This window comes from Podarcis melisellensis (genome assembly GCF_964234715.1).
Source record: "Podarcis melisellensis genome assembly, chromosome: 11".
NCBI lineage: Eukaryota > Metazoa > Chordata > Lepidosauria > Squamata > Lacertidae > Podarcis > Podarcis melisellensis.
The window spans coordinates 16207740-16234828 of record NC_138543.1 but is presented as its reverse complement, the minus strand read 5'-3'; the positions used below and the strand labels follow the sequence as shown (position 1 = coordinate 16234828).

General features: G+C 47.0%; 1 protein-coding gene across 4 annotated transcripts in view; it reads right to left on the bottom strand.

Annotated features, from left to right (window-relative positions):
• Positions 1 to 2689: 2689 nt before the first annotated feature.
• ZNF608 (zinc finger protein 608) overlaps positions 2690 to 27089 on the bottom strand; it is a gene marked incomplete at its 3' end in the record, with an annotated part of 123791 nt that continues 99391 nt past the window's right edge. For 3 of the 4 annotated variants that reach the window (XM_081930380.1, XM_081930379.1, XM_081930382.1), the window contains 7 exons: positions 15236 to 15323; positions 11637 to 14064; positions 9484 to 9901; positions 8804 to 8976; positions 6935 to 7088; positions 4687 to 4768; positions 2690 to 3690 (listed from right to left, as the gene is read on the bottom strand). In XM_081930380.1, coding sequence (XP_081786506.1) covers positions 3684 to 3690; positions 4687 to 4768; positions 6935 to 7088; positions 8804 to 8976; positions 9484 to 9901; positions 11637 to 14064; positions 15236 to 15323 — 3350 coding nt within the window. Of the gene's footprint in view, positions 3691 to 4682; positions 4769 to 6934; positions 7089 to 8803; positions 8977 to 9483; positions 9902 to 11636; positions 14065 to 15235; positions 15324 to 27089 lie in introns of those variants that run through there. The other variant, XM_081930381.1, reaches the window with a different exon arrangement.

The following is a 27089-nucleotide window of genomic DNA, read 5'->3' as shown; positions in this document are numbered from 1 at the left end:
CCCTCCCTCAAGTCTTTTTCTGGTATCCTTATTCACTTTGCTTTCTTCATAGATACATTTCAGCTGAAATTGCTGCTCCATTATCTTTTCACGGACAAATTCTGTAGCATTATATTCCACGTAATAAATAAGCTCTACTATACTAACCAAATGCTCAAAGAACAGCAATCATATAATTAAGGGAGAATGCTATAGAAATTCAAAAGGCCTTTGGAGAGACGCTGAAAGAAGTTCATAGGAATCCACTGAAAGAAAACTGCCTGTACCAGTTCCGCGTCAAATGGTTCATTGCCCAGCAATAAAAGCTGCTTCTCCAAGTGTCAATGCAACTTTGGGGGATATGTGTTGAAATTTAAAAGCATTCCAGGTAATTGAATAGCAAGTTGCAAACACCTGGCTTGATGCTTTAGGCATGACCAAGGTTTGGAACACAAGCAATGGCCTCTTCCTTGAACAACAGGCCAGCAAACCATAGCAATTCCTTTTGAAAGTCCCCTTTGTTTTGAAAATGCAGAACTACTTTGCATGGGGAAACACTGCTTGAGAGATTTAACATGCAAAGTCCCCTTGGGATACGCAAAACCAGCGACAAAGTTCTTTGGTTCGCTGCACGCATTGTGTACTTCAGCTGATGCTACTTGGCTTATGCAACCAGGGGCAGGCTCAATAACTCAACACTCAGTTGGGTATGGCTGCCGCTGCAAAGCTAGACTGTTACCTGCCATTTTTATCAGTACAATAGAGCCTTGGTTTTCGAACATAATCCATTCTGGAAGACCGTTCAACTTCCGAAATGTTCGAAAACCAAAGAGCAATGGGCGGTCAGCAAAATCCATTGAGAAAATTGAAAAACACGCAGCTATTTGACTTCTGAGGTGTATTCAAAAACAGAAGCAATTATGTCCATTTTTCGGCGTTCGTTTTCCGAAACTTTTGGCTTCTGAGACACTCGGAAACCGAGGTTCCACTGTACTGGGAGAGTGTGGGGAATGACCAGATAAGAGTTGGTGGTTGTTTCACAGATGAAAACTCTCATTGCTCTTCCCCAGACATGATATGGAAGATCAACGATTGGATCTCCTCCAATCTTAAAAGCAGCAGGTGGGATTGGATCAGAACCGTATCGCTGGTGGAATTATTTAACTCATCTTTCCCCCCATACCATTTTTAAAGCAAAATATTCCCTCCCCAACCGCTATTAGACCTTCTGGGAGTGGGGGAATGAGAGGTATCGAACAGGCTTAAGTAAACAAATGGCAGAATGGGGAAAACTAATAATAGCTGTATTCCCCCCCCCCCCCAGTCACATAAGTGAATGAAATCTGGAGGCAGAAGACCCCTCCTGTAAGTGGATTATCCCAGTCAAATTCAAGGCAGTCCACGCAAGGAACTTTTAATGTGCCTTTTTGTTCTAAAGTCTCTGCTTTTTATCTTCTGCCAGATACATACTGCAGGCAAGAGACCTTCTGAGGGGATGAAACCGGAAATAGTTCAGATGAGGTGCAGCAGTTCTCCTCGCAAGGTATTTAGGGGTGGAAAAACAGAAATCACACCTCTTCCCCTCCAGTTTTTTCCCCTTTGGGGGAGGGGAGGGGGCAATCTGTTTGAAAACTGGGGACATGAAAAAGGTGTTCCTGAGTAACAAATCTGCCAAAGCTTAGGCAAGTAGATCCAGGAGCTATCACGTCAGGTGAATTTTAAAAGTGGGAAAAAAATCTGTTTTTTCTTGCTGCCCGTCCCCTTCCTGGAGTACCATCTTTGAAGGAAAAAACAGAGGGATATGTCCATGTCATGGAGCATCTGTCATGGAGGCACTGGATTAGATGACTTTTGGGGTCCTTTCGCTTCTCTGATTCTATCTGTTCGATATATTTTTGTGGAAATAAGGCAATAGAGCTACATGGAAGATTGGGGATGCTCTGATCTGCCTCAACAAGCTTCATTATGTGATCCAATTTAGGACAGTGAGGATCACCCCCCCATCATCTCAGGGTACATAGAGCTGATGCACATTTTTGTAAAAACCACCATCCTATTTTTGGGTGGACTAATCCGTTTCTAAATTGGGGGTGGGGGGGGGAACTACCCAAGTCTGACATTAGTGTGCAGCCAGGTTTCAAAGAATCCTAGTAGCTCCTAGCTCCCCTCCAGAATTACTGCTCCCAAGCTCTAAGCTAAGGAGCCAAGTGTGATAGTCAGGCCACTGGGGTCCATCTCCCCTCTCTCACCCAGGGCTTTTTTCAGCCAGAACTCAGTTCCGGCACATCTCAGATGGGCAACAAGGGAGGCTTTCATGGTGAGTTCTGGCACCTCTTTTTCTAGAAAGAGTGCACTTGAAATGCCCTTTCTCAAATCTCAGTCAAGAGTTCAATATGTGAACATTAGAAGGAGCCCTTAAGCCATGGGTAGGCAAACTAAGGCCCGGGGGCTGGATCCGGCCCAATCACCTTCTCAATCCGGCCCACAGACAGTTCGGGAATCAGCGCGTTTTTATATGAGTAGAATGTGTCCTTTTATTTAAAATGCATCTCTGGGTTATTTGTGAGGCATAGAAATTTGTTCACCCCCCCCCCCAAATATAGTTCGGCCCCCCACAAGGTCTGAGGGACAGTGGATTGGCCCCCTGCTGAAAAAGTTTGCTGAACCCTGGCCTAAGCCCAAGGATCTGTAAATCAACGGTACGACACCAGAAAGTACAAAAACAGCATTTTTTTTTAATTCTGATTGCCAAATTATTTAAGGCAGGTATAAAAATGAAAGCATTCAATATACATTTTACATAAAATAAACTAGATTACAGCATAAAACAAGTAACCAGGCAATGGCATTAAAGTCTCTCTTCTAAAACGGGATAATTGTAAACATTAAAAAAAAGACTGCAGGACTATTCAAGTAATAGAACAATCACAGACGTCTTCTGGTATGCAGGCTATTGGGTTATTTGCCATTCAAGATTATAAAAAGGACATTTCATTATTCACAGGTGCTCATTATTTCCCCATTTAAAATCCTGTACATTATGTACAACACAGTTTTTGTGGTACTGGCAACCCCATGCCTTCCGAATGTATATTCTTCACAATACACAATTACAATGAGACAGTTAATACAGTAACATTTTACACTGATGCATCTTAATAGGAGATACCAAATAGACATCTAAATTGTACCAAAGTGTCGTCGTCACAGTTAACCTCTATTGAGGGTTGTGGGCAATATTAGAAGAGTATGCAAGGTTCAGGCACACAGATACGCAACGTTAGTTATTTACAATTAAAAAAGCCAACGGAAGGAAAAGAAGAAACAAACAACCTTTTGTGGTTAACGTTTTCCAGACAAGACAATACACTTCTTTTCATTTACTTTCTGGTTTACAACTTAGCAGCAGGCTCTCTGTGTGAGCCTGATTACCGATACAAAAAGTAAAGAATATATTTATATATATATATATTTATATATATATTTATATTTATATAAGCATATATATATAAAAAAACAGAAGTCTAAATACAGCAACATTTGTTACTCTGTGATAAAAATCTGCAATTTACAAAAATGAAATGACTGGTTTTTGCCTGCCATTAAGGCATTTCAAATTAACACCATGGAACTGATGTCTGTAATAAAGCGCTTTTTCTTCTTCATGTGATCCAGTCACATGACGATGCACATTTCCAAAATTATCATTCTCTGAAAAAGAAAAGAAAGGCAGGGATTATTTCAGAACAATGCAGTCTCATTAATTTATGTCAACAATCTCAGTAAACGAGAGCGGGGGAGGGCCGCGAATTATCTTATAGCAGCACTGGATAGTCTGGGTCATTAAAAGCTGCACCAAATTAACTTGCATTTAATTATATATAAGGTTTCCATTTCCTTTGAAAGGTTGAAAAGTAATCCTATTTAAAAGCAGATAAATAATTTACAAAGAAATGCACGTCACATGCTATGAGAAAGCCCTGCTGCTCGTTTTCTACTAACACATGGCTTCTTACAAATATCAGAAGACATCAGAAAGAGATGCACATTTGGTTTAAAGAGGGTGCGCACACACACACACAAATAGTCTGCAAATTCTAAATGACTTGCTTTGACATGATGGGCAATATACCATATTGGTCTGAATATAAGCTGATCCCTTAAAATTGGGTTACAGGCTGAAAATCACTGCGGTTGGTAGAATTGTAACTCTGAGCCAATTTAAGCCTTTGATCTTGCAAGCCCGCAAAAGTTACCGTACAATTGCTAAAATCGCAAATCGCTATTCAATTGCTACAATCGCAAATTGGCAACAGAACATTTTTTTTGCTCCGTTTTGCCGTTTGTCTGTTCCAGCAGCGATATCGTAAAGGCCATTTGTGTAAGGTTGCGAATTTAAGTCGCGCGTTTAACTTCTCACGGTCGGAATTTGGGGGGGAAAGTGCGGCTTGTATTCGGGCCAATGCGGTATGTATACATATTTCAAGGGAACATGGTCTGGTTCAGCGATCAGTTATCTGCGCGACGGAATCAGCTCCACGTAAAACGTTATCGTGAGTAGAGTAAAGCTGCTATTAACCAAAGAGAGCACCTGCCCATTAAGAAGTCTATGTAGACCTCCATCCTCAAAACACCGTGGTTCGCTTCCCCTCCTCCCTATTAAGATGCCTGTTACGCGTATAATTTCGAGGTTTACAGGATATTTACCTCCGTTGTGCAGGAAACATACCAGATGCAGAAGCTTGAGCCGCGACCTGCTGAGTGGCGACAAGGGCAGCAGAGGTCAGCCCTGGAGGAAAAGGTGAAAACAGTGTATCTCAATGGATGGCTCTCCTCCGCTGGTTATAACAAGACATGAAATCACAACAGCCCCGCCGCACTCTGTGCAGAAGGCATACATAATAATTGCAGGCAGGCAGAAGGAGGAAAACCTGCCTGCCTCCTTCAGCCAGCATGCCTTCTTCCGATTCCACCTAATAGGCATTTTGTAAGGGGAAGAAGGCATTCCACCTTATTGTATTCTTTTCCAAGTGCCGCACTGCGTGGTGCTAAATGGCTTGTATGAATTCCTGAATAGGAAGCTCAGTAGAAATAATAGGCACCGGGAAACAACAAGAATCAAAAGTCACAGTGAGTTGCGGCGACGGCGTGGTAGCTACTCAGAACATAATACTTTCATAATAGCTATCATTTTAACGTTTTTCCTTTTGAATGCACATAATGTATCCCATAAAGCGCATGGAGCCATTGAATTGCGTTTTGAAACAGTCAGGACTTCCAAGAAAGAAAGGAACTGCGAAGGCGCCAAGTGAACATAATGAATTAATGCCGTTTGTGCTGCAAACACAACAGTGGCTCTTTTCTGTATAGGGGAAGAATCTCCTTTTAATATTGCTAGACGACAGGGGCAGCAGGGGGGGGGAGGGAAAGCTCGCTTGTGTAGCTCACTGTGAACCCATCTGCGACTCCATTAACAGGGAGTCGAGGACTTCTCAAAATAAACACAGTCCTAATTTGGGAGCTGGGAGAATGTTAAGACTGCTATGTCCTTTTTTAATGCGCAAGCATTCCAAAAGCATACTTCAGTGGTACAGTATTTGCTTTGTATGCAGAAGCTACTAGGTTCAATCTCCGGTATCTCTATGTACATTAAAAATCTTCACTGTATCACACTCTTTATATCGATGGCACAAGGTGATTGGCAGAAAATGCCCCCCTCCCCAAGCAAAGCAAAACAACCTTTGGCTGTCTCTTCTCAGTTTAATGTAAGCTCATGCTGAAATCTGAAGTACCCATAATAGGTATCCTTGTACATCAGGGAAGCTGGCAATTTTTTTCAAATAGCCATGCAAAAAATAAATAAATAAGGAAATTTAATTTGCAAGATTATATCCCTCTCTGTAAAGGTAAAGGTACCCCTGACCATTAGGTCCAGTCGTGGACGACTCTGGGGTTGTGGCGCTCATCTTGCTCTATAGGCTGAGGGAGCTGGCGTTTGTCCAGACAGCTTCCGGGTCATGTGGCCAGCATGACTAAGTCGCTTCTGGCGAACCAGATCAGCCCACAGAAACACCGTTTACCTTCCCGCTGGAGCGGTACCTATTTATCTACTTGCACTTGACGTGCTTTCAAACTGCCAGGTGGGCAGATGTTGGGACCGAACAAAAGGAGCTCACCCCATTGCGGGGATTCAAACCACCGACCTTCTGATCGGCAAGCTCTAGGCTCTGTGGTTTAGACCACAGCGCCACCCGCGTCCATCCCTCTCCATAGACATGTCTTATTCCTAAAAGCATGGGAAAATGTTGTACTTGCATGTATTGCTAAACCATGGTTTGCTGTTATGAGGGCGAGTGCCAGAGAGCCTTAGTGTTGTGTATTGCCCCCTCCTCCCCTTGGTTCAGCTTTGGGGAGGCATTCAGAAACCTTTTCTTCCATTTTAGACCAGTTGCTGCTTCTCCATATATCTAAACCTGGACAAACTGTAGTCAGATTTAACTATAACCAATGGAAACAAACCAACTCACACACCATGGGGGACTGAAGCTTGCTTTCATTAACCAGTCTAGATCAGGGTTTCTTAAACTCGGGTCTTCAGCAGCTTTGGGACTACAACTCCCATCATCCTTAGCTGTCAGGACCAGTGGTCAGGGGTGATGGGAATTGTAGTTCAAAATCAGCTGGAGACCCAACTTTCGAAAACCCTGGTAGATGAACCACATTTTAAAGCTCAGACATAATCTTTAGAATGGAAGCTTCTTAATCTCCTCCTTGAAGTTACACTGGAGGTGGAGAGGGGGACTTTCGGCTTCTGATCTCCTTGCAGTGCACAGCAGGAAAGGGGCTGGAGTGTGGATTGTTGCCATAATACTACACTGTGGTTGAGTGCTACGTGCGATCCAAGTCAGTCAAGTTCAGCCACTTTAATGATTCCAAACAGGAAGATGCAGCTCACCTTGAAATGGGTCGTATTGACCAGGAATTAGTGGGTAGCCCATTCCGACATGGGTGTGGTGATGGGTATGAAGATGCCGTTGACTAAAAGGGGAATGTCGATCTCGCTCCCTCTCCGCTTCCCTTTCGCGCTCAGATGTAGATTTCTCTACAGGCTGGAAACAAAAAGGCACCCAAACAGTAAGCTCTTCACTTGCGGATGCAGAAGATCACATTCTGATGGTTTGTGGGATTCTCTGACTCAGCCTGTATCTGCATTTCAGCAGATTTCATTTCTCACTAGGCACGCTGCTGCCTCCGTTGGTCTGGGAGGCTTTTAAAAAACTGCTTTAATTGAAGGTTAGGGTAAGTGGCTTTTGTTTCCGCAATTACAATGCGGCCTGACTTATTTAAAAACACACAATTGTTTTACGCATGAATAGGGAAACTGAAAAAAAAATGTTTGGAAGAGAATCCCTTCTGGTATGCGCGTGTATGTTCTAGTTAGCTTAAACTCTATGCTGTACCTTGGGAAGGCTAAGTAAAATAATTACCCAGTTCATACAGAAACAATATAGAATTTAAAATTAACCTCCCTGCCTCCTTAAATATCTTATTATTAGCTGCAAAATAAGAAGTTACTGTTATAATGCAACATGTAGGGTCTGGGCTGCACATTAACCCCAGAGTTAAAAAACAAACTATGGTTTAATTTGAATGTGCTTCGGTGCACGTTGCTGATAAAGTTCTTGTTGTGTTCCTTCCCTGTTCCTGACATGCCAATAGACTTGTGGTGCTGACTGAATCTGGATTTGTTTCTCTCTGAACAAACCAGCTATCTTAGCTTATTGGAGGAAACAACTCTTAAGCTCAGGTCTGACTGTTGTGACAAGGCAGATTCTGGCTTTTTTCTTGGTGGTGTAGCAATAGCAGCGGTGAGGGAGGAGCACAGCAAGGATTTTTCAGCAGGGCACACCACTATAGAATTATAGAGTTGGAAGGGATGCCGAGGATCATCTAGTCCATGGGTAGGCAAACTAAGGCCCGGGGGCCGGATCCGGCCCAATTGCCTTCTAAATCCGGCCTGTGTATGGTCCGGGAATCATCATGTTTTTATGGGAGTAGAATGTGTCCTTTTATTTAAAATGCATCTCTGGGTTATTTGTGGGGCATAGGAATTCGTTCATTCCCCCCCTCCAAAATATAGTCCAGCCCCCCACAAGGTCTGAGGGACAGTGGACCGGCCCCCTGCTGAAAAAGTTTGCTGACCCCTGAGATTCTAGTCCAACCCCCAGCAATGCAGAAATATGCAGCTGTCCCATACGGAGGTCGAACCTGCAACCTTGGGCTTTTAATGATGTGCGAACTGGGCCCTGGAGCCAACTATCCGTACATCTGAATTTCTACCCAAATCAGTGCACTTTGGGCTATAAAGATGCTTTGCAGAAAACCAGATGATCCATACCCATCATTTTTTAAATTTATAACAGGAAGCGGCTTAGAAGCATATTTTGGCTTTATGCAGTATATAACTAAATAAAATAAAATAAAAAATGGTTTCCCGTTTGCACGACTACAGTATAATTGACCGGTCAAGGAGGCATCCAACGACCATGGACATTGTCTCATGCACTTTATTTTCTGATACTGTGCATGCATACTGGGAACCATGGGCTTCAGCGATGTTTCTAGCAGGGGTTCTGAAGGAGCAAGCATTGGGGGTCATATAGGGAGACCCGGTGGGCTTAACAAATAAGGTACTTGAATCAGTACATATAGAACCCTGCTGAAACCCCAGCCCTGTTTCAGAAGTATACCACCGGTGTGTCCTCTCTTCCCCCAAATCCTGACTATCCCCAAGGCGTACAAATCATAACAAGAGATGTCTTACAGCAGGAGACTTGCTGCGATACTGGTTGGCGTGTTGCTGAAGCAAATCCAGTGCTTTCGATTCAGTGGTAGATTTTACACCGATAGTAGGGCTGGTATTGACTTTTTCCACCTCTTCTCTTCCGGACATCTTTCCATAAACAGGATAATGAAATCCCGGCGACAGATAGGCCCCTGCAGATAAATAATAAATGCCGTATCACGTTACTGTTTACATTTGGGGGCAGGGCACTCCAAATGCATATAATTCAGATTACCAAAGTTGCACCCGTGCGCTTTGATCTCCTGCCCCGCCCCAGCTAATTCAGCTTAACGAACGGGAGGTTATAAAGTAGGTTGAGCTTAGAGCCATTTCAAACATTTATGGGTCCTTCTTAAGTGAAAGGAATAGGAACTATAATGATTCTGACAGTAAGTGCTTAGGATATTTTTATAGGCAATAAACTATCTGTCAGTGTAATGGCCGCAGCCGAATGACACGGGATGTGGAAACTGTTATCTGGGAATGTTGACAGTTCATAAAAAAGTAACAGCTTGTGTTAAATCTATTTCGCTCCTAGAACTTTGCAAAACAAATGTCATCTGTGAAGCTTCTAATTCTCCTTCGCTGCTAACAGGCACTGTCAAAATAGATAAAGCTACGGCCCAGTTAATGTCTGTCTAGCAGCACTGAGTACACACCTGGGTAGCTGTGCATGAGAACGGGAGACACAGCGCGGTACGCAGGGTGATTTGGATCATACATCTGGGGGTAAGGGTAAGCGTGCAAGTACTGTATGTACGACTGGTGCTGAGTCATTGGAGAGGAAACCGCCACTCTGGCGCCCCGGGATTCCTTCCAATTCACAGGAGTCTTTCGATCATCATTTTTGATCTTGTTCTCCTCCAGTGATTGGGAATCGGAACGCTTGATCTCCTTAGGTTCCTCTTTAATGCTGTTTAATGAGACAGGAATGTTGGAGAAGGAGGCTTCCTTGTTAGGTGTTTTTCTGGGGCTATCTTCTTTTAACTTTTTTTCACGTTCCAGCTCCTCCGCTTTCTGCTGATCAAGATATTTTGGCTGATATACATAATGGTGCCATGTTCTCGTGTCTGGGTCCTGATACGGGCAGGGGAGAAAAAAAAATGTTCACCATTTATATTGTTAAAGAGGAATCTTCATAGCCACATTAATCCACAAAATGGGGGGCAACAGCAACAGAGAAAATAGGAAACTGGCCACAACCCAGAGAACTGCTTTAGGCCTTTATTTCCCTGAACAGCAGACCCTCAACCATGTCACATACTGCTTTTGAGATTACCGTAAGTCACAAAAGCAGTTTGTTGCGCAGTGCAGGACAGCACTTTTTGAGAAACCAAAGTCCTACCTGCCGTAACAATAAGACATTTTGAGAATTTTTGAAGCCAACAGGGGGAAATATAGAAAAAAACTGAAATATATTCAACAATAAATCAAACACTGCTGTAACACTGGAAATGCATTACAGTGGCTCTCAAAATTAATCTGTTCAATTCCCGAAACCGTTCGAAAACCAAGGCACGGCTTCCAATTGGCTGCAGAAGCTTCCTACACTCAAGCGGAAGCCACGTCGGACATTCGGCTTCCGAAAAACGTTCGCAAACCGGAACACTCACTTCTGGGCTTGCGGCATTTGGGAGCCGTTTGAGTACCAAGGTACCACTGTATATGGTACTTGGCAGATACAACTGTATAGTTTGGTATTTTAAAGACATTCATTAATATAAGTGCCATAATTTGATCCAAGCAATACTTGCAAAGATACCCCATGTTACAGACTGAGCTGCAAGCCACTGCTCCCTACATAAGACAAGGATAAAGGTAAAGGTACTCCTGACCCTTTGGTCCAGTCACAGATGACTCTGGGATTGGGCGCTCATCTCACTCTACAGGCCGAGGGAGTTGGCATTTGTCCACAGACAGCTTCTGGGTCATGTTGCCAGCGTGACTAACCAGAGAAGTGCATGGAAATGCCATTTACCTTCCCGCCGAAGTGGTACCTATTTATCTACTTGTACTTTGACGTGCTTTCAAACTGCTGGGTGTGAAGAAGCTGGGACCGAACAATGGGAGCTCACCCTGTTGTGGGGATTCGAACCACTGACCTTCCGATCGGCAAGTCCTAGGCTCTGTGGTTTAGACCACAGTGCCACCCGTGTCCCCAAGACAAGGATACCCTTAAGGAAAAGCCAATGCATTCTTTTATTTTTAAAAAAGGAAGACAACATTTACACAAATGCGCTTCCACAGTTAGTCTCAGTTTCTGCCAGTTGGGAAAAGAAAGTTTCAAATAGAAAGAGTCAACCCTGAAGTAAATACAAGGTTTTATTTGCCGGGCTTAGAAAGACTGGCTGGGAGTCAAAGATCTGTATGACTGGTTCTGCACACCCAAGAAGGCTTTTGCTTTTCGCATAACAGCTTGCTTCATGGCAACCCTCCTGAACTCTCTTTTTTTTAGGGAGAGAAAAGGCTGAGAAAATGAAACATCCTTATACTGTAATATAATTAAGGAGCAACAATACATTTGGAGGCTCATTTATCTCCAACAGTATGTCATCATTACCTTTGCTAACCTGGTGTCTTCCAGATGTTCTGGACTATAACTCCAATAGGAGCCAACTCCTAAGGACAGAGGTCCCTTCACCTCGCCCCCCCATAAAACACAGGCAAAGCAAGGAGGAAGACCCACAATGGCAAATGGCCCCCTCCAGGTAAGCGTGCACAGGGCTGCGGCCTAAACTGACGCCAAAACCCTTTTCACCACCAATTATGAACGATCTAGGCTTGCCATCATTTGCATTTCAAAAAGGCTCACCTGTTTAAACCTTGTAGTAGGATCTACTCCCGTCTGTTTCATAGAATCCATAACCGATTTCATTTCCACCGCCTCCTTTATAAGCTGGTGATTTTCCATTTGCTTTGCTTTGAAGCTATCCGACTGAATCTGTTGCTGATGATTAGGAAGAAGCTGCGATTTGCTTGTCTCCTCCGTTTTATTAGGGACCAATGACCCTATTTTAGAGTTGTTTTTACTGGCCTCGGGAGTCGGCGGCGCTTTGGAGATAGTAGCGGAGGGGATGTTTTTCAGCTTATCGTCTTTCCCCAGGTCTTTGAGGGGGAGTTCGTTTTTCCTTTCACACTCTCTCCCAGCAGTTTGCGCCATTTTCTGCTCCGCCAGTCTCTGGTCCTCGTAATATTTCTCATACTGCTGCCTGTAAGCTGGGTTCGAAGCCATCAGGGACTTTTGGTCCATGTACAGCCCATAGGCATACTGGCCGTAGTAAAGTGACTGGGCAAGTGCAGGATGCCTCTGAGTTATGACCGACTGGTGCTGAGGTTGTAAATTAGTAGGACTGGCTTCGCTTTTCTTGCACTCAGCCGGCTCGGCCTTGTCTTTCTTCTCAGTCTCTTCCTCCGCCTCCTTTTTGATCTTCATCCCCGGTGCGTTATTGCCGTTCCCAGCCGCAGGGGCGCCGACCTGCCCGGAGTGCATGTAACTTGGAGAATAGTACGGATCATAACCGTGGTAATAGGGAGAATGGGGCTCTTTCACTTGGGGCGGCTGCACTGGGGCGGAGGAATGCCCTTTGACAACACTGTCCTTGTTAGAAATAATATCCGAAGGGGAGCTGGCCTTGGACCTCATCCCCTCCGACCGGCTGTCGGAACCACCATCGTCGGCCGCGTCCGAGATATCGGAGTAAGCCGGGCTGTTGGTTTTAGCAGCGGCGCCCTCTGCCCCGTTCTGCGTGAGCACATGCAGCGGCGCGATGGACGACTGTCCGTTCACCAAAGTGCTGCATTCCATCCTGGAGGCACTGCCTATTGACGGGCTGGGGGCGTTGTCTGTGAAGGTGTAAACCTTATCGGCTTCGGCCTTGATGCTTGCCATCCTGCTCTCTTGGGACTCCGACAGCCCGTTCGCCAGCACCTCATTCTTGCTGAGATGCTCCTTTAAAAAATGCCCGGCGATCTCTTTCCCGGGCCCCTTGGCGTCCTCCAACTTCCCCAGCTTCAGCTCCATTTTGGGGCTCAGGCTCTCCTTGCTCTCTTTGTCCTTCAGCTTCCTCTTCTCCTTCTTCTTCTTGTCCTTGAGTAACGTGAGGGCCGGGTTGACCGTGCTCGGCTCCCCCATGATGGTGGGCTTTGGTTGAATGGGTTTCAGCGGAGGGCTCTTTGGTGTCGCCTGCACAACAGTCGTCGTCAGCGAGGGCAATCCTGGCATTGTGCCAGTAGTGGTAGTTGTAAAGGCTGCCGTCGGTATAGCTATTAACTGAGGCGGGGTTGGAGCTGGGGCTGGGGCAATGGGCCGGGCAGTTTTCAGCTTTGACAGGTTCTTCTCGACTTTGCAGTTGCTGCCTTTCTTGCCTTTTTCTTTCTCTCCCCCATTCTTCTTGTCTATTAGCCCTTCAGCCTCCAGTTTGGGCATCTCGGCCGCCAAACTGCCGTCTGCCACCGAGCAGTTCTCCAACGTCACAGTCATGTTGGAAATGACCGGCAGGCTGTTGAGTTCGCTGTTCAAGCCCCTCTTTTTGCCAGAGTTCTTGCCGTTGCTCGCTTGCTCCCTTTTCCCCTTGGGCGTCCCGGGGGTGCTGAGGGGGCAGGGAGAGGCGGGTGCTTTCAGCTGATCAAAATGAGAGAAACTTGTGCTTGGCTCGTTGCATTCCAGTGCCACGTTGCTGAGCGCCTCCTCGCAGTCGGAGATTTTGTCTTCGCTGTCAGGCTCAAATTCCAGTTTGTTTTCCGGGTCCAAGTGTGCATGAGCCTGGTGGTACCTCAACCCATTGATGTGCTTGTATTTTTTGTTGCAGTTGGGATGGGGGCAATCAATCAAAACCGGAGAAGAGCAGCCTTGGTCCAAAAAAGCAGTCTCTGGCTTGCCCTGGGGAGTGGTTGGAGTGCTTCTAGAATTGGTACGGACACGCTTCCCAGATTTATTGTCCTCTGAGCTGGAGTTCAAATCCAGCTCCATGGGTGGCTTATTTTTCCTTTTATTGGTGGACAAGGGGCTGACTTTGACATCCTCTATGGCACAATTTGGGGGTGTCCTGCGGCCACTCGAATTAAGGCTGCCCCTCCTTCCTTTTCCATTGGCACCACCTCTGTTCTTGCCCTGCAGTCCCCTGGACTCTGTGAAGCTAACATCTGCCCCCGGCGCAGTCGCCGCTGCAGCGGACCTCGCTCGCTTCCCCCGGCCCCGGCCTCCTCGCATTTCCAGGTCGCTTGTTGGCGATTCACAAAACCTGTGTAAATAAAACGAGATGTCAGAATTGAACGGGCACGAGAGGGAAGGTTAAAACAGACTCATACCATTGTAAACAATGGACTACTAAGCGCATCTCAAATCAGCACACAGGCCAAAAAGAAACACCTTTAGTAGTCCTTAGAAAGAAAATAAATCTTAATGAAATTCTCTTTAAAAGTGAGAGCTGGACCATAAAGAAGGCTGATCACCGAAGAATTGATGCTTTTGAATTATGGTGTTGGAGGAGACTCTTGAGAGTCCCATGGACTGCAAGAAGATCAAACGTATCCATTCTGAAGGAAATCAGCCCTGAGCGCTCACTGGAAGGACAGATACTGAAGCTGAGACTCCAATACTTTGGCCACCTCATGAGAAGAGAAGACTCCCTGGAAAGGACCCTGATGTTGGGAAAGATGGAGGGCACAAGGAGAAGGGGACGACAGAGGACAAGATGGTTGGACAGTGTTCTCGAAGCTACCAGCATGAGTTTGACCAAACTGCGGGAGGAAGTGGAAGACAGGAGTGCCTGGCATGCTCTGGTCCATGGGGTCACGAAGAGTTGGACACGACTAAATGACTAAATAACAACAATAGGAACAAGCTGTGCATGTCTGGGGGGTGATTTTAATTATGTACATTTATACCCTGCTTCTTGGCCAGAAAAAGAGCAAGCCCCATTAACAATAAAACAAGACTAAAATGCAAAAAGCATAATGAAATCAAGAAACAAATAACCAGTCAGAACAATGTAATGGAGCATAAAAAGTCAAGTTCTAATAAAAGTTAGGTGTCCTAAGGGGGTGCATTGCAGGGGCTGTCCTAGATTACCTTTGCAATCCCTCGCAACCATATAACTCTCTGAACAGCCAGCAAGGCAGTGGAGAAGGCCCTCTTGCTGGTTGCCACCCAGAAGGTAGAGTACCTACACCAGGCCCTCTCCTACAGTTCTTGAGGCCGAAGAGGAAGTCCTTTAGCATTATCCTTGTTTCGATGCCAGAATAACAGTTTCCCCTCGATACCTACATTCTACTGCGCCTAACAGAGAATTTGTGTTTCTTGTGCTTGGTTTCAGTTACACGGAATTGTTTTTTAATTAATCCCTGCCCAGTTTTCATGCCAGATATTGGAGGGGAAAGCAGAGAAAAACCAGACTCAGCGTGTCTCCTTACCTAGGAGGAGCCCAGTCGTGTTTTGTGCAATCAAGCAGTGTTCCAACGTATGTTTTATTCCGCCATGTAACATTTACTACTAGGACACCTGCGGACGAGAGAGAGAAACAAAAATGATCACAGTCAGAACAACATCTTTTTGAACCTTGCTTAAAAATGGGGGAAAGGGTGGGGTGGGCAGGGAGCAGCATTTCTTATTTGATTTGAAAGGCTGCGGTTTACAAGCTTCCTCCTTTTTTTATTTATTTCAGTGACCTCCAATTAAAACCCACAGGAGTGTCTCTGTGTGTGCATGTGTGTGCAAAAGGCTCAGAAAGAGAATAATCAAGATACAGCTGCGAGGAGGAAATGGTTTTTGCTACGTCCCGCTGTAAAAAGGCAACAGTCACCTCTTAATTTTGCTATTATTGCACATAATTGCTTTTGTTTGGCTTTCAGCTTGCATAAATGGAGCGCCAGTAACTAGTGCTTGAAGCAGGAGTTGGCTGGTGAAGAATCTGCTTTGTCTTCAAAAAATACAATGTTGCCTTTATTTATTTGAAATAACACACCACAATGTAGCATTAAATACAGACAAGCTCTATGTATTATTTAGAAGCTGATACTGGGCGCCCTTCATTCATCTTAACCACAATCTAAACACAATCATCCCCCTCCAAAAAAAAGAACATATGGGGGTGTTTTTTAAACGTTGTGCCTTTCTAAAGCTTCATATGTTCTTTTTATAGGGAAAAGACACAAACTGAAAATCTGAGGGCTAATAAATCCTCTTCTGCAGTCATTAAGCAGAAAAGCGGGAGGGACTGGGTTTTTCTCACACAAATAAAGACGATTTACAAGAACTGTGATAGTGAGCAATGACACCATTAATTCATTAGACATGGTACAGACGTACACATAACAGTCATTTCTGTTTTCGGAGCATTAAAACCCGTGATCAAAAAAGCCTGAAGCAACGATACCATTTAGCTGCAAAGAAATTCTTTCTAAATATTTAACACCAATTGCCAAGTCTGAATGAGCTTTTTCACCCCCCCTCACAATACACCTTTGTGTCTCCTAGCTCCAATTCTGGCCTTTTTTTTAAACTGGTGAAATAATAAGCAAATAAATAAATAATGAAACTGCGCCTTGTGTTTCCAGCTTGTCGGCTCACTTTACGTCACCAGTGTGATTTCTAATTTTGCATTCAACCTTTCCCCAGACTCCTACACCAATGTAAAGAAAACATGTAACCTGCAACTTATTTCCTCGGGGCCCTTTTAACAGCAGGAAAGTATTTTGAAATGCTATTAGCTAAAGTACTAGGGAAGAAGGGATTTCCTTTAAGCATTTCCAACAGCGTATCAAGGAGGGGGGAAAAAGATGGTTCCCTGCATGGTTTTAGCTTGTTATTGTTAAACGACGGCAGAGTGTACAAATTCTGACTTCAGTCTATTTAAAAAAACAGAAAAAGCCTAACTCCAGATACATAAGATAAAATCCTTTGCTAAGGTATGACTAACAGCAATTAAAATTAAATGTGTTTCTGTGCTTTGAGGGTTTTTTTTTCTTTTTGTGCTTTCAGCAAATTTCACAGCTGGGAAAACACATTTCATCCCTACCACTTCCCTCCTTTTTTAAAGCACCCGATAAAACTATGAGAAAAAAAGTGGTCTGTTTTTCTCATCATTTGCTCTCTAGGGCACCGCGTGGGGTGTCAGAGACCTTTCCAACTGCTTAAAATTCTCCAGCATGTCATCTATATTTACAGCACTGGAATATATTTGTATTGCCAGAAGGTTAGCGCTTTTCCAGCTTCAGATGCAATAGGCTGAATCACTTTGTTCCCAAAGTCTCTGATGTAGCACAAATGTATAATTAAAATTGCTTGAAAGGGAAACATGAAAGAAACAACAAGCCCTCCATTCTTGGAGTAATAAAATTAAAAACAGGAAAAGCCTGCACAGACACTTAACATTTGTCTGCAGTGAAAGGCTTTTGTTATTGCCTTCCCCTAAGGGCTTCATATTTCCAGCAAACGCCGGCTCTGGATTGGCCGGCCCGCACTGGGAACGCTGCCGCCTGATTGGCTGGGCTGAGCACTGCAGCACAGGCCACAAAAAAGCGAGATTCAAAGGGAAATAGTGATGTAACACGAGAGTCCTTGCAAGGAGCAGCAGGGCGAGGGGGATGGGATGGGAAGGGAGAGAGAGAGAGAAAGAGAGAGAGCCAGGGATAAGCTGAGCGGCTTTGATTCCTGCTTCTGTACTGATGCTCTGGTTTGTTTGCTCTAACTAGGCTTGTCAACATGATGAAAGGTTGCTGCCTGCTAAACTGCTCTGCGTCCACATACACAAGCAAATGAAGAGAGCATGCAAGCTGCTCTTCAGATCACACAAGGAGAAAGCCAAAAATAAGGGGCACTTGCAAAATGGAGCAAGGAGGCATTAAGCTGGGCGCTGATGTAAACAAAACCTGCTCCTTTTCCCTTATGGGGTATCCAAGAGCCCGTATAGAGTCCTTAAGTGGGTTCCCTATCGGTAGGAGAAAATAACAGAGGCCAACCAGAAAATATTGAGAAGCAAAGCAGCTAGGAGGCCTCATCTTTATTCAACTGTTGCAACAGGGTCCTCACTCACCACACGCAGGAGGGAGGAGGAACCCAGAACCACGGTGTGGTTTGCACATAAGGTGTGCAAGCCCTTATATAGACTTTGGAAATTGCCCACCCTGTAGCTCAAGTTAAAGTTAAGGGACCTCTGACCATTAGGTCCAGTCGTGGCCGACTCTGGGGTTGTGGCGCTCATCTCGCTTTATTGGCCAAGGGAGCCGATGTACAGCTTCTGGGTCATGTGGCCAGCATGACTAAGCCGCTTCTGGTGAACCAGAGCAATGCATGGAAACGCCGTTTACCTTCCCGCTGGAGCGGTACCTATTTATCTACTTGCACTTTGACGTGCTTTCGAACTGATAGGTTGGCAGGAGCAGGGACCGAGCAACAGCAGCTCACCCCGTCGCGGGGATTTGAACCGCCGACCTTCTGATCGGCAACTCCTAGGCTCTGTGGTTTGACCCACAGCGCCACCCGCGTCCCTGTAGCTCAAGACCACCCCCTCAAAACATACATACATCACAGAAGGAGGCGGTCTACAGCAGAAATCCTGTCTGCCAGGACACCTGTCAATGGCCAGTGGTTGCTTACTTGGGCAGCCCAGCCATTCTTTTGTGATGGTAAACACTTAAATTCCTGAATCCAGGTCACAGGCTCACCCTATTCATACACAAAGGCGCCCTAAAGACAGGTAAGCAAAAGATAAATGGAGAGACTTTCCTATTTCCTTCCTCCTTGCAGAGAAACATTTGAAGTCCATTTGGGAGAGTCAAAATGGTTTCAGGATTGCTCTCCTGTCCTATTTCAGACACGTGGTTTACACACTGTCAGGGAACTGCCATCGGAGCCAGAGGCGGAGGCAAGGCTCCCAAGCGATGATGGAGAAGGGCCCAGCAGGAAGAGAGGCAGCTCATCGGCTGGGAAAGGAAATCAGCGTAACACCAGGGATAAAGGGGGGCAGATAGGGGAATCGGCGTGGGGGCTCCAGGACTCCTCGCCGGGGACCAGTGGGGAGAGTAGGGGTCCGCTGCCCACACCCACCCTGCACAGAAAGACTTCCACGCAGGGAGAGTAGGCGGAGACTTGGCATCAAAGAACTTCTTTGCTGGAAGAGGTTCAAGAAACGCCCACTGACAGATTCTGCTAGCGACTGAAACAGCCACGAAGTGAAGGGCTGTCCAGACAGAAAAGGTTTAACCAGGCAACCTAGCCAGGAGTGGCGGCAACTTACGCACGAGCAACCCCTATAACCATTACACACACTTATGTACATGTTTGCCTTGTAAATTTATGAACATTTAATTTGTATATTTGGGACCTTAAATTCTTGTAAGAGTGCAAAGCAGGGAACAGCCTGGTCAACGGCGGTTAAACAAAAGCCAAGTCTGAAATCAGCAAGTTATTCAAATCTATGGCAGCTATTTCTGGACGTGGTTAGCAAAGGCCGGGTAATTTTACACCCTGAACATGTACAGCTTCACCAAGGAAACAGATATTACGCTGAGCATATCGGTTAATGAACGGCTTTGTGGAAGTGGAACACCACCCAACATGGAGACGGGTCAAGCCCTCTATTGCAAACGTGATATGGCAGTCCCTCAAGGCTTATTTAGAGCCCTTAACTGAGTAAGTCGAGGCTCAATGCTCAGACCTGCACTCTGGCAAGGAGCCTTTGCTCAGAAGTGCAGAATGGGCAGCACGGTTGATGCCAGGAACCACAGCTGTGGGGTGTAACTCCATGTAGTTAGTGTGAAATGTTTCAGGGTGGTTTTATGCATGCTAGGGGAATCTTCCATTCCCCGGGACTGAAAGATGGTATTTAACTCTGAGTAGGCTTGCTAAGAAGGGACGCGGGTGGCACTGTGGGTTAAACCACAGAGCCTAGGACTTGCTGGTCAGAAGGTCGCGGTTTGAATCCCCGCGACGGGGTGAGTGCCCGTTGTTCAGTCCCAGCTCCTGCCCACCTAGCAGTTTGAAAGCACGTCAAAGTGCAAGTAGATAAATAGGTACCACACCGGCGGGAAGGTAAACAATGTTTCCGTGCGCTGCTCTGGTTTGCCAGAAGCAGCTTAGTCATGCTGGCCACATGACCCAGAAGTTGTACGCCGGCTCCCTCGGCCAATAAAGCGAGATGAACGTCGCAACCTCAGAGTCGGCCACGATTGGGCCTAATGGTCAGGGGTCCCTTTACCTAGACTTGCTAAGATGTATAAGTCTGAATCAGGTAAGTGCTGGAGATGCAAAGAGGTGGAGGGAATAATAATAATAAAAAATTCCTTCCAGTAGCACCTTAAAGACCAACTAAGTTAGTTCTTGGTATGAGCTTTCGTGTGCATGCACACTTCTTCAGATACACTGTGTATCTGAAGAAGTGTGCATGCACACGAAAGCTCATACCAAGAACTAACTTAGTTGGTCTTTAAGGTGCTACTGGAAGGAATTTTTTTTGTTTTGACTATGGCAGACCAACACGGCTACCTATCTGTAACTGGAAGGTGGAGGGAATGTTCTTTCACATGTGGTAGACTTGTAAAAGGGTAAATGACGACTGGGAAATGATCCATAAATAATTGGTGGGAGGGAATGTTTAAAAGTACTCCCCCTCCCCCCCAAAACAGAGTCCTTTCTGTTGGGGATAATTAAGACTGAAATTCCCAGGTGTCAGAAAAGGTTATTTATGTATGCTACTACTGTGGCCTGTGTTTTGTTAGTCCCAAAATGGAAAACGAGCAAGGTCCCAACCAAAGAAGAATGGCAACTTAAGTTGACAGAATATGCACAACTCGAAGACTTAACTTATAGAATAAGAGAACTAGAAGAACATGTGTTTAAAGAAGACTGGAAAACGTTTATTGGCTATATGGGGTGAATCGCTGAAAACGCTGGCAGCATTAAGATAAATTCAACAGGTTAAAACAGTTTTGATGGATGCAAGAATGGAATACTGAATGGTATATTTTTTGCAAAATATGCAGGGATTTATTATATGTAAAATGAACCATGGAAAGAGAAGATGGGAAGTCATTGATATCTTAAGGATGTAAAATGAGTATTCTCAATTGTAAAACAGAAAATTTAATAAAAATTATACAAAGAAAGAAAGAAAAAGATCCCCCTCCACGTCTGCTCTCAAAGCAGAGTTGCTTCTATATCGTATTTACATTCTCAAGGCCAGTTTACACAATCCAGAAATGTAATATGTCTGGTGGAAAATAGGACATGTGGCTTTCATGCACAAGGAAATATGTGACATAAACACTAAGTGCATAGTCCACAATACTTCATCTTAAAAAAGAAAAAAGTAGGAGGAAATCACACAAACAGGAGCTATGGATGCATGACCATATCCACCTCCACACAATATATTTAAAGAACATTGCTTTCCCCCAAAGAATCCTGGAAAGAATAGTTTACACCAGTGTTTCCCAACCTTTTTTGGGCAAAGGCACACTTGTTTCATGAAAAAAATCTTGAGGCACACCACCATTAGAAAATGTTTAAAAAATTAACTGTGTGCCTATATTGAGTATATATAAAGTAACTCTCTTTAATAGGCATCAAATAAACACAAAGAAAGTATTTTATAATTACTTTATTATGAAATAGGACGCACCTACTTTTTTGGGGGGGGAAATAAAGGAAAAATTTTTTTCCTTTATTTCCCCCCCCCCCCAAAACCAGGTCGGGGAACAGTGGGATGGCGGTGCTGCGCCTCCCCGCTGTCCCCCGAGCTTGTGGGGCTGGCCCATGTCTGCCTGGCGCGAGGGGTGCTCTGCTTCAGGGCGCCCCGCGCGTCGGGCGGCAGGCTACAGTCCGCAGCATGGGGAACCCTCTGTTTCAGGGTGCCCCACGCGCCCCCCGGGTGCGCAAGGCTTGCCAACACGAGTGCGGAGCACGGGGCGTCCTCCGAAGGGCGCCCCGTGCTCCGCGCTGCCAGCTGCCGCCCGCAAGCCTTGCGCTCTCGGGGGGAGATCCCCCGGGTGCGCAAGGCTGGCCAACAGCAGCGCGGAGCACGGGGCGTACTCCAAAGGGCGCCCGTGCTCCCGGCTTCTGCCCGCAAGCCTTGCGCTCTCGGGGGGAGATCCCCCGGGTGCGCAAGGCTTGCCGACACCAGCGCGGAGCACGGGGCGTCCTCCGAAGGGCGCCCCGTGCTCCGCGCTGCCAGCTCCCTCCCGCAAGCCTTGCGCTCTCGGGGGGGGAGATCCCCCGGGTGCGCAAGGCTTGTCGACACCAGCGCGGAGCACGGGGCGTCCTCCGAAGGGCGCCCCGTGCTCCGCGCTGCCAGCTGCCACCCGCAAGCCTTGCGCTCTCGGGGGGGGAGATCCCCCGGGTGCGCAAGGCTGGCCAACACCAGCGCGGAGCACGGGGCGTCCTCCGAAGGGCGCCCCGTGCTCCGCGCTGCCAGCTGCCGCCCGCAAGCCTTGCGCTCTCGGGGGGAGATCCCCCGGGTGCGCAAGGCTTGCCGGCACCAGCGCGGAGCACGGGGCGTCCTCCGAAGGGCGCCCCGTGCTCCGCGCTGCCAGCTGCCGCCCGCAAGCCTTGCGCTCTCGGGGGGGAGATCCCCCGGGTGCGCAAGGCTTGCCGACACCAGCGCGGAGCACGGGGCGTCCCCCGAAGGGCGCCCCGTGCTCCACGCTGCCAGCTGCCGCCCGCAAGCCTTGCGCTCTCGGGGGGAGATCCCCCGGGTGCGCAAGGCTTGCCGACACCAGCGCGGAGCACGGGGCGTCCTCCGAAGGGCGCCCCGTGCTCCGCGCTGCCAGCTGCCGCCCGCAATCCTTGCGCTCTCGGGGGGAGATCCCCCGGGTGCGCAAGGCTTGCCGGCACCAGCGCGGAGCACGGGGCGTCCTCCGAAGGGCGCCCCGTGCTCCGCGCTGCCAGCTGCCGCCCGCAAGCCTTGCGCTCTCGGGGGGAGATCCCCCGGGTGCGCAAGGCTTGCCGGCACCAGCGCGGAGCACGGGGCGTCCTCCGAAGGGCGCCCCGTGCTCCGCGCTGCCAGCTGCCGCCCGCAAGCCTTGCGCTCTCGGGGGGAGATCCCCCGGGTGCGCAAGGCTTGCCGACACCAGCGCGGAGCACGGGGCGTCCCCCGAAGGGCGCCCCGTGCTCCACGCTGCCAGCTGCGGCCCGCAAGCCTTGCGCTCTCGGGGGGAGATCCCCCGGGTGCGCAAGGCTGGCCAACAGCAGCGCGGAGCACGGGGCGTACTCCAAAGGGCGCCCCGTGCTCCCGGCTTCCGCCCGCAAGCCTTGCGCTCTCGGGGGGAGATCCCCTGGGTGCGCAAGGCTTGTCGACACCAGCGCGGAGCACGGGGCGTCCTCCGAAGGGCGCCCCGTGCTCCGCGCTGCCAGCTGCGGCCCGCAAGCCTTGCGCTCTCGGGGGGAGATCCCCCGGGTGCGCAAGGCTTGCCGACACCAGCGCGGAGCACGGGGCGTCCTCCGAAGGGCGCCCCGTGCTCCGCGCTGCCAGCTGCCGCCTGCAACCCTTGCGCTCTCGGGGGGAGATCCCCCGGGTGCGCAAGGCTTGCCGACACCAGCGCGGAGCACGGGGCGTCCTCCGAAGGGCGCCCCGTGCTCCGCGCTGCCAGCTGCCGCCCGCAACCCTTGCGCTCTCGGGGGGAGATCCCCCGGGTGCGCAAGGCTTGCCGACACCAGCGCGGAGCACGGGGCGTCCTCCGAAGGGCGCGCCGTGCTCCGCGCTGCCGGCTGCCGTCCGCAAGCCTTGCTCCTGCCGCCCGACTCGCCCGCCTCCCTCCCACGGCACACCAGGCAACTAGTGTGCCGCGGAACACCGGTTGGGAAACACTGGTTTACACCTCAGAAAGCTACAATGCCCAGAAACTTCAACATATAGTGGTACCTCGGTTTACGAACTTAATCTGTTCCAGAAGTCCGTTCTTAAACCGAAACCGTTCTTAAACTGAGGCGCGTTTTCCCTAATGAGGCCTCCCGTCACCGGTGCCCTTCTACCATTCGGATTCTGTTCTTAGACCGAGGGAAAGTTCTCAAACCAAGACACTATTCCGGTTTTGCAGAGTTTGTAAACCAAATTGTTCTTAAACCGGACTGTTCTTAAACTGAGGTACCACTGTACTAGAGTTATCAGGAGTCTGTGGGGGGAGTTGTGTGTGCTTTAAATGAGCTAAATGTGCTTTAAATGTATGTTGTGGATGTGACTTATATGTGTTTAATGTCCATGGCAACCATTACCTAGTATGAGTGGTGAGGGTTTTTATGACCCCTAGTCCACTACAGGTATTGTATATCATCTCCAGATGATCAACTGTCCGACTATGCACAGTTCCCCAGCACAAGCCTCAGAGGCCACCAACACCACCTTTTGCCTTGTAAGCACTGAAGCTAGACTTCATTACAGGGCTTGGTATGGTTGTCTTGATGGAGATTTGGATTTTTCTCAAAAAGCTTAGTGTATCCCCAAAAGTTAAATGGTTCCCCACTAATCACAAGGAGAAGCATTTTGAAGTGAATGTAAATAAGCACATTACTACAAAGCAGGAGCAACAACAACAACAACAACATTTAGTAAGAGGCATTAATAACAGAAGTGCTAGTGTAAACAGACCCTATGTTTCTATGTTTGCTGCTACAATGGACGGTGTCTCTTAAAGTAGTTAAATATATCGGAAATACTCTTCAGGGACGGGAAAAGTAGTTTCACATTTGAGAGAAAAATTTCAATCAACACCAGATTTTGATCTTCAGAGTTCACTTCCACTTGTTTTTGGTGCTTTAAAGGCACGGGGAGCAATTATTTTTCAAGTACCATTTCCCCCGCTTTATGATTGATTAAAAAAACCCTATCCAGGTTTTATTTCAGGAAAATTGCATCTGTAAGAGACACATTCGTTCTTTCATTACATAAAAAAATATATAACTAAAATCATAGAAGTACTCGATAGGGGGAACAAAGACAAAGATGATGGATATTTTCCTTCTGCTTTAGAAGAAAACTGGAGAATTGATTCATTGCCTGATCCACATCTGCTTTCCCCTCTTCAGTCATAGGAATGCTTTCTGAGAGCAAGCAATGAAGTCAGAGTGTTTAATTCAGCAAACCCACCACAGAAATGGGTCAAGCGAATAAACGGCTTCACCAGGAAGCATGCAACTGGAAAGACAACAGCGGTAGATGGAAATGGATATAATGAAAACACAGTCTTGGTTCCCTTCTGCCTTATACGCTCTATGGCTTAAGAAATTTTGTGGTCTTGTTTACTGATACCTTAACATGGGAGTAAAGAACTTCCCTGCCACCGTTATCAAAATCAGACCCTGGAAACAGAAGACGACTGTGTGGAGATTGATGAAAAGATGGCACCCCCAACCCCTTTATAATAAAACAAACACGAGAGATGGGTGCTGTAGTTCTTGAGAAAGGAAACAGTTGTCCCTCAAAGCAAAAGCTCTCAAATACTGGTGGCGTTGACATTTCCTTCCTCATTTTAAGGAGTTGCAAGAGTTTATGAGGCTCAGAGGATAGATGCTTGTCCTTGACATCAATCTTCCTTTCTCGCAGCTGGTTTTCAGCCCTGTGCCATGATTGAAAAGCCCTCAAATTCCGCCACGCTCCAGAAACAGAAATTGGGAGGTGGCAACATGCATGTGAACTCTGCTCTCAATGACTCCCAATGTACTCTATGGGACAAAGTAAATGGATTACAATCTGGGGGCACAGTCTTAGCCCAGATATTGGGTTGTTGAGCTCCTACACCCCAGTCTCCCAAAGGGCACCCACTTGCTTTCTCTCACATAATGTGAATACCTAGTCCTAAGTGGGATATAAAGCAAAGTGGGAGACAATTCTCCAGTGGGAGCCTTACTATCACACCTCCTGACACTGGGCGGCCCAAGCACCTACAGATCAGTGTTAGAAAGTCAGATATATAGGTAAAGGTAAAGGGACCCCTGACTATTAGGTCCAGTCATGGCCAACTCTGGGGTTGCGGCGCTCATCTTGCTTTATTGGCTGAGGGAGCCGGCGTACAGCTTCCGGGTCATGTGGCCAGCATGACTAAGCCACTTCTGGCGAACCAGAGCAGTGCACGGAAACACCTTTTACCTTCCCGCCGGAGCAGTACCTATTTATCTACTTGCACTTTGACGTGCTTTTGAACTGCTACGTGGACAGGAGCAGGGAGCAAGCAACGGGAGCTCATCCTGTCATGGGGATTCGAACCGCCAACCTTCTGATCGGCAAGTCATGGCTCTGTGGTTTAATCCACAGCGCCACCCACGTCCCCCACAGATATATAAGCCAGGTGCTAAATGGCACTTTAAACCTGGGTTGCGGTTGCCACAACAGAATGCCTATTTGCCAGGGAGTTGGAATAGACCAGGCATGTCCAATTCCCAAGAGACTGCAATCTGCTCCCACATTAAAAAAGCTGACAGTGATCTACCCAATGGATTGACCAGAGTTGTTGAGCTGGGGGGGACGGTCGACCACGGACACCCAACGATTGACCAGTAGACGTGTTGGACATGCCTGGAATAGACAATCTTCGGGGTTCCTTCCAATGCTACAATTCCATGATCTTAACTACATTGCTTGACTGTAGCTTCTTCTGTGGGCATCTTTTTTTATATACGTCAAAACCTTTTCATAACATATAAAAAACTGCATGGGCATGAGTTGGCTACCAAGCAGCTGTGATGATGCCACTGGCACTACTAAATAGGTGATCATGACAGCCAGATAGCAAGGAAACCCAGCCAGATGGGTGGGGTATAAATAATAATGATAAATAATAAATTATTATTATTATTATTAATACTACTACTACTACTACTATTACTATTACACAAGAGCATTGATAGTGCTAGCAGAGGGGGAGGTGGTTTAAGATCTGAACTCAATGTATATCCCAGATGCTCCTAATTACACAAGCACATTTGTAAAATAAAAAATATGGTCTACACAGCATATGGATAACCTATTGCCACGGGCTCATTCCCCATACTATATAAAGGGATTAGCTGTACTTGTGGAAAGCTTCACACCCAATCACCCATGGCAGAAATATGATGGTGATGTGAAGTATAACCCCATTATCATGAGAGTATGACTCCACTTGGGAAAAACTGCTTCACTTATCTGAGACAAAGCCTTTACATTTTAATTATTATTCTCCGTTTATCACATGTATAAAGTAAAGGGTAAAGTGGACCCCTGACCATTAGGTCCAGTCGTGACCGACTCTGGGGTTGCGGCGCTCATCTCGCTTTATTAGCCGAGGGAGTACAGCTTGG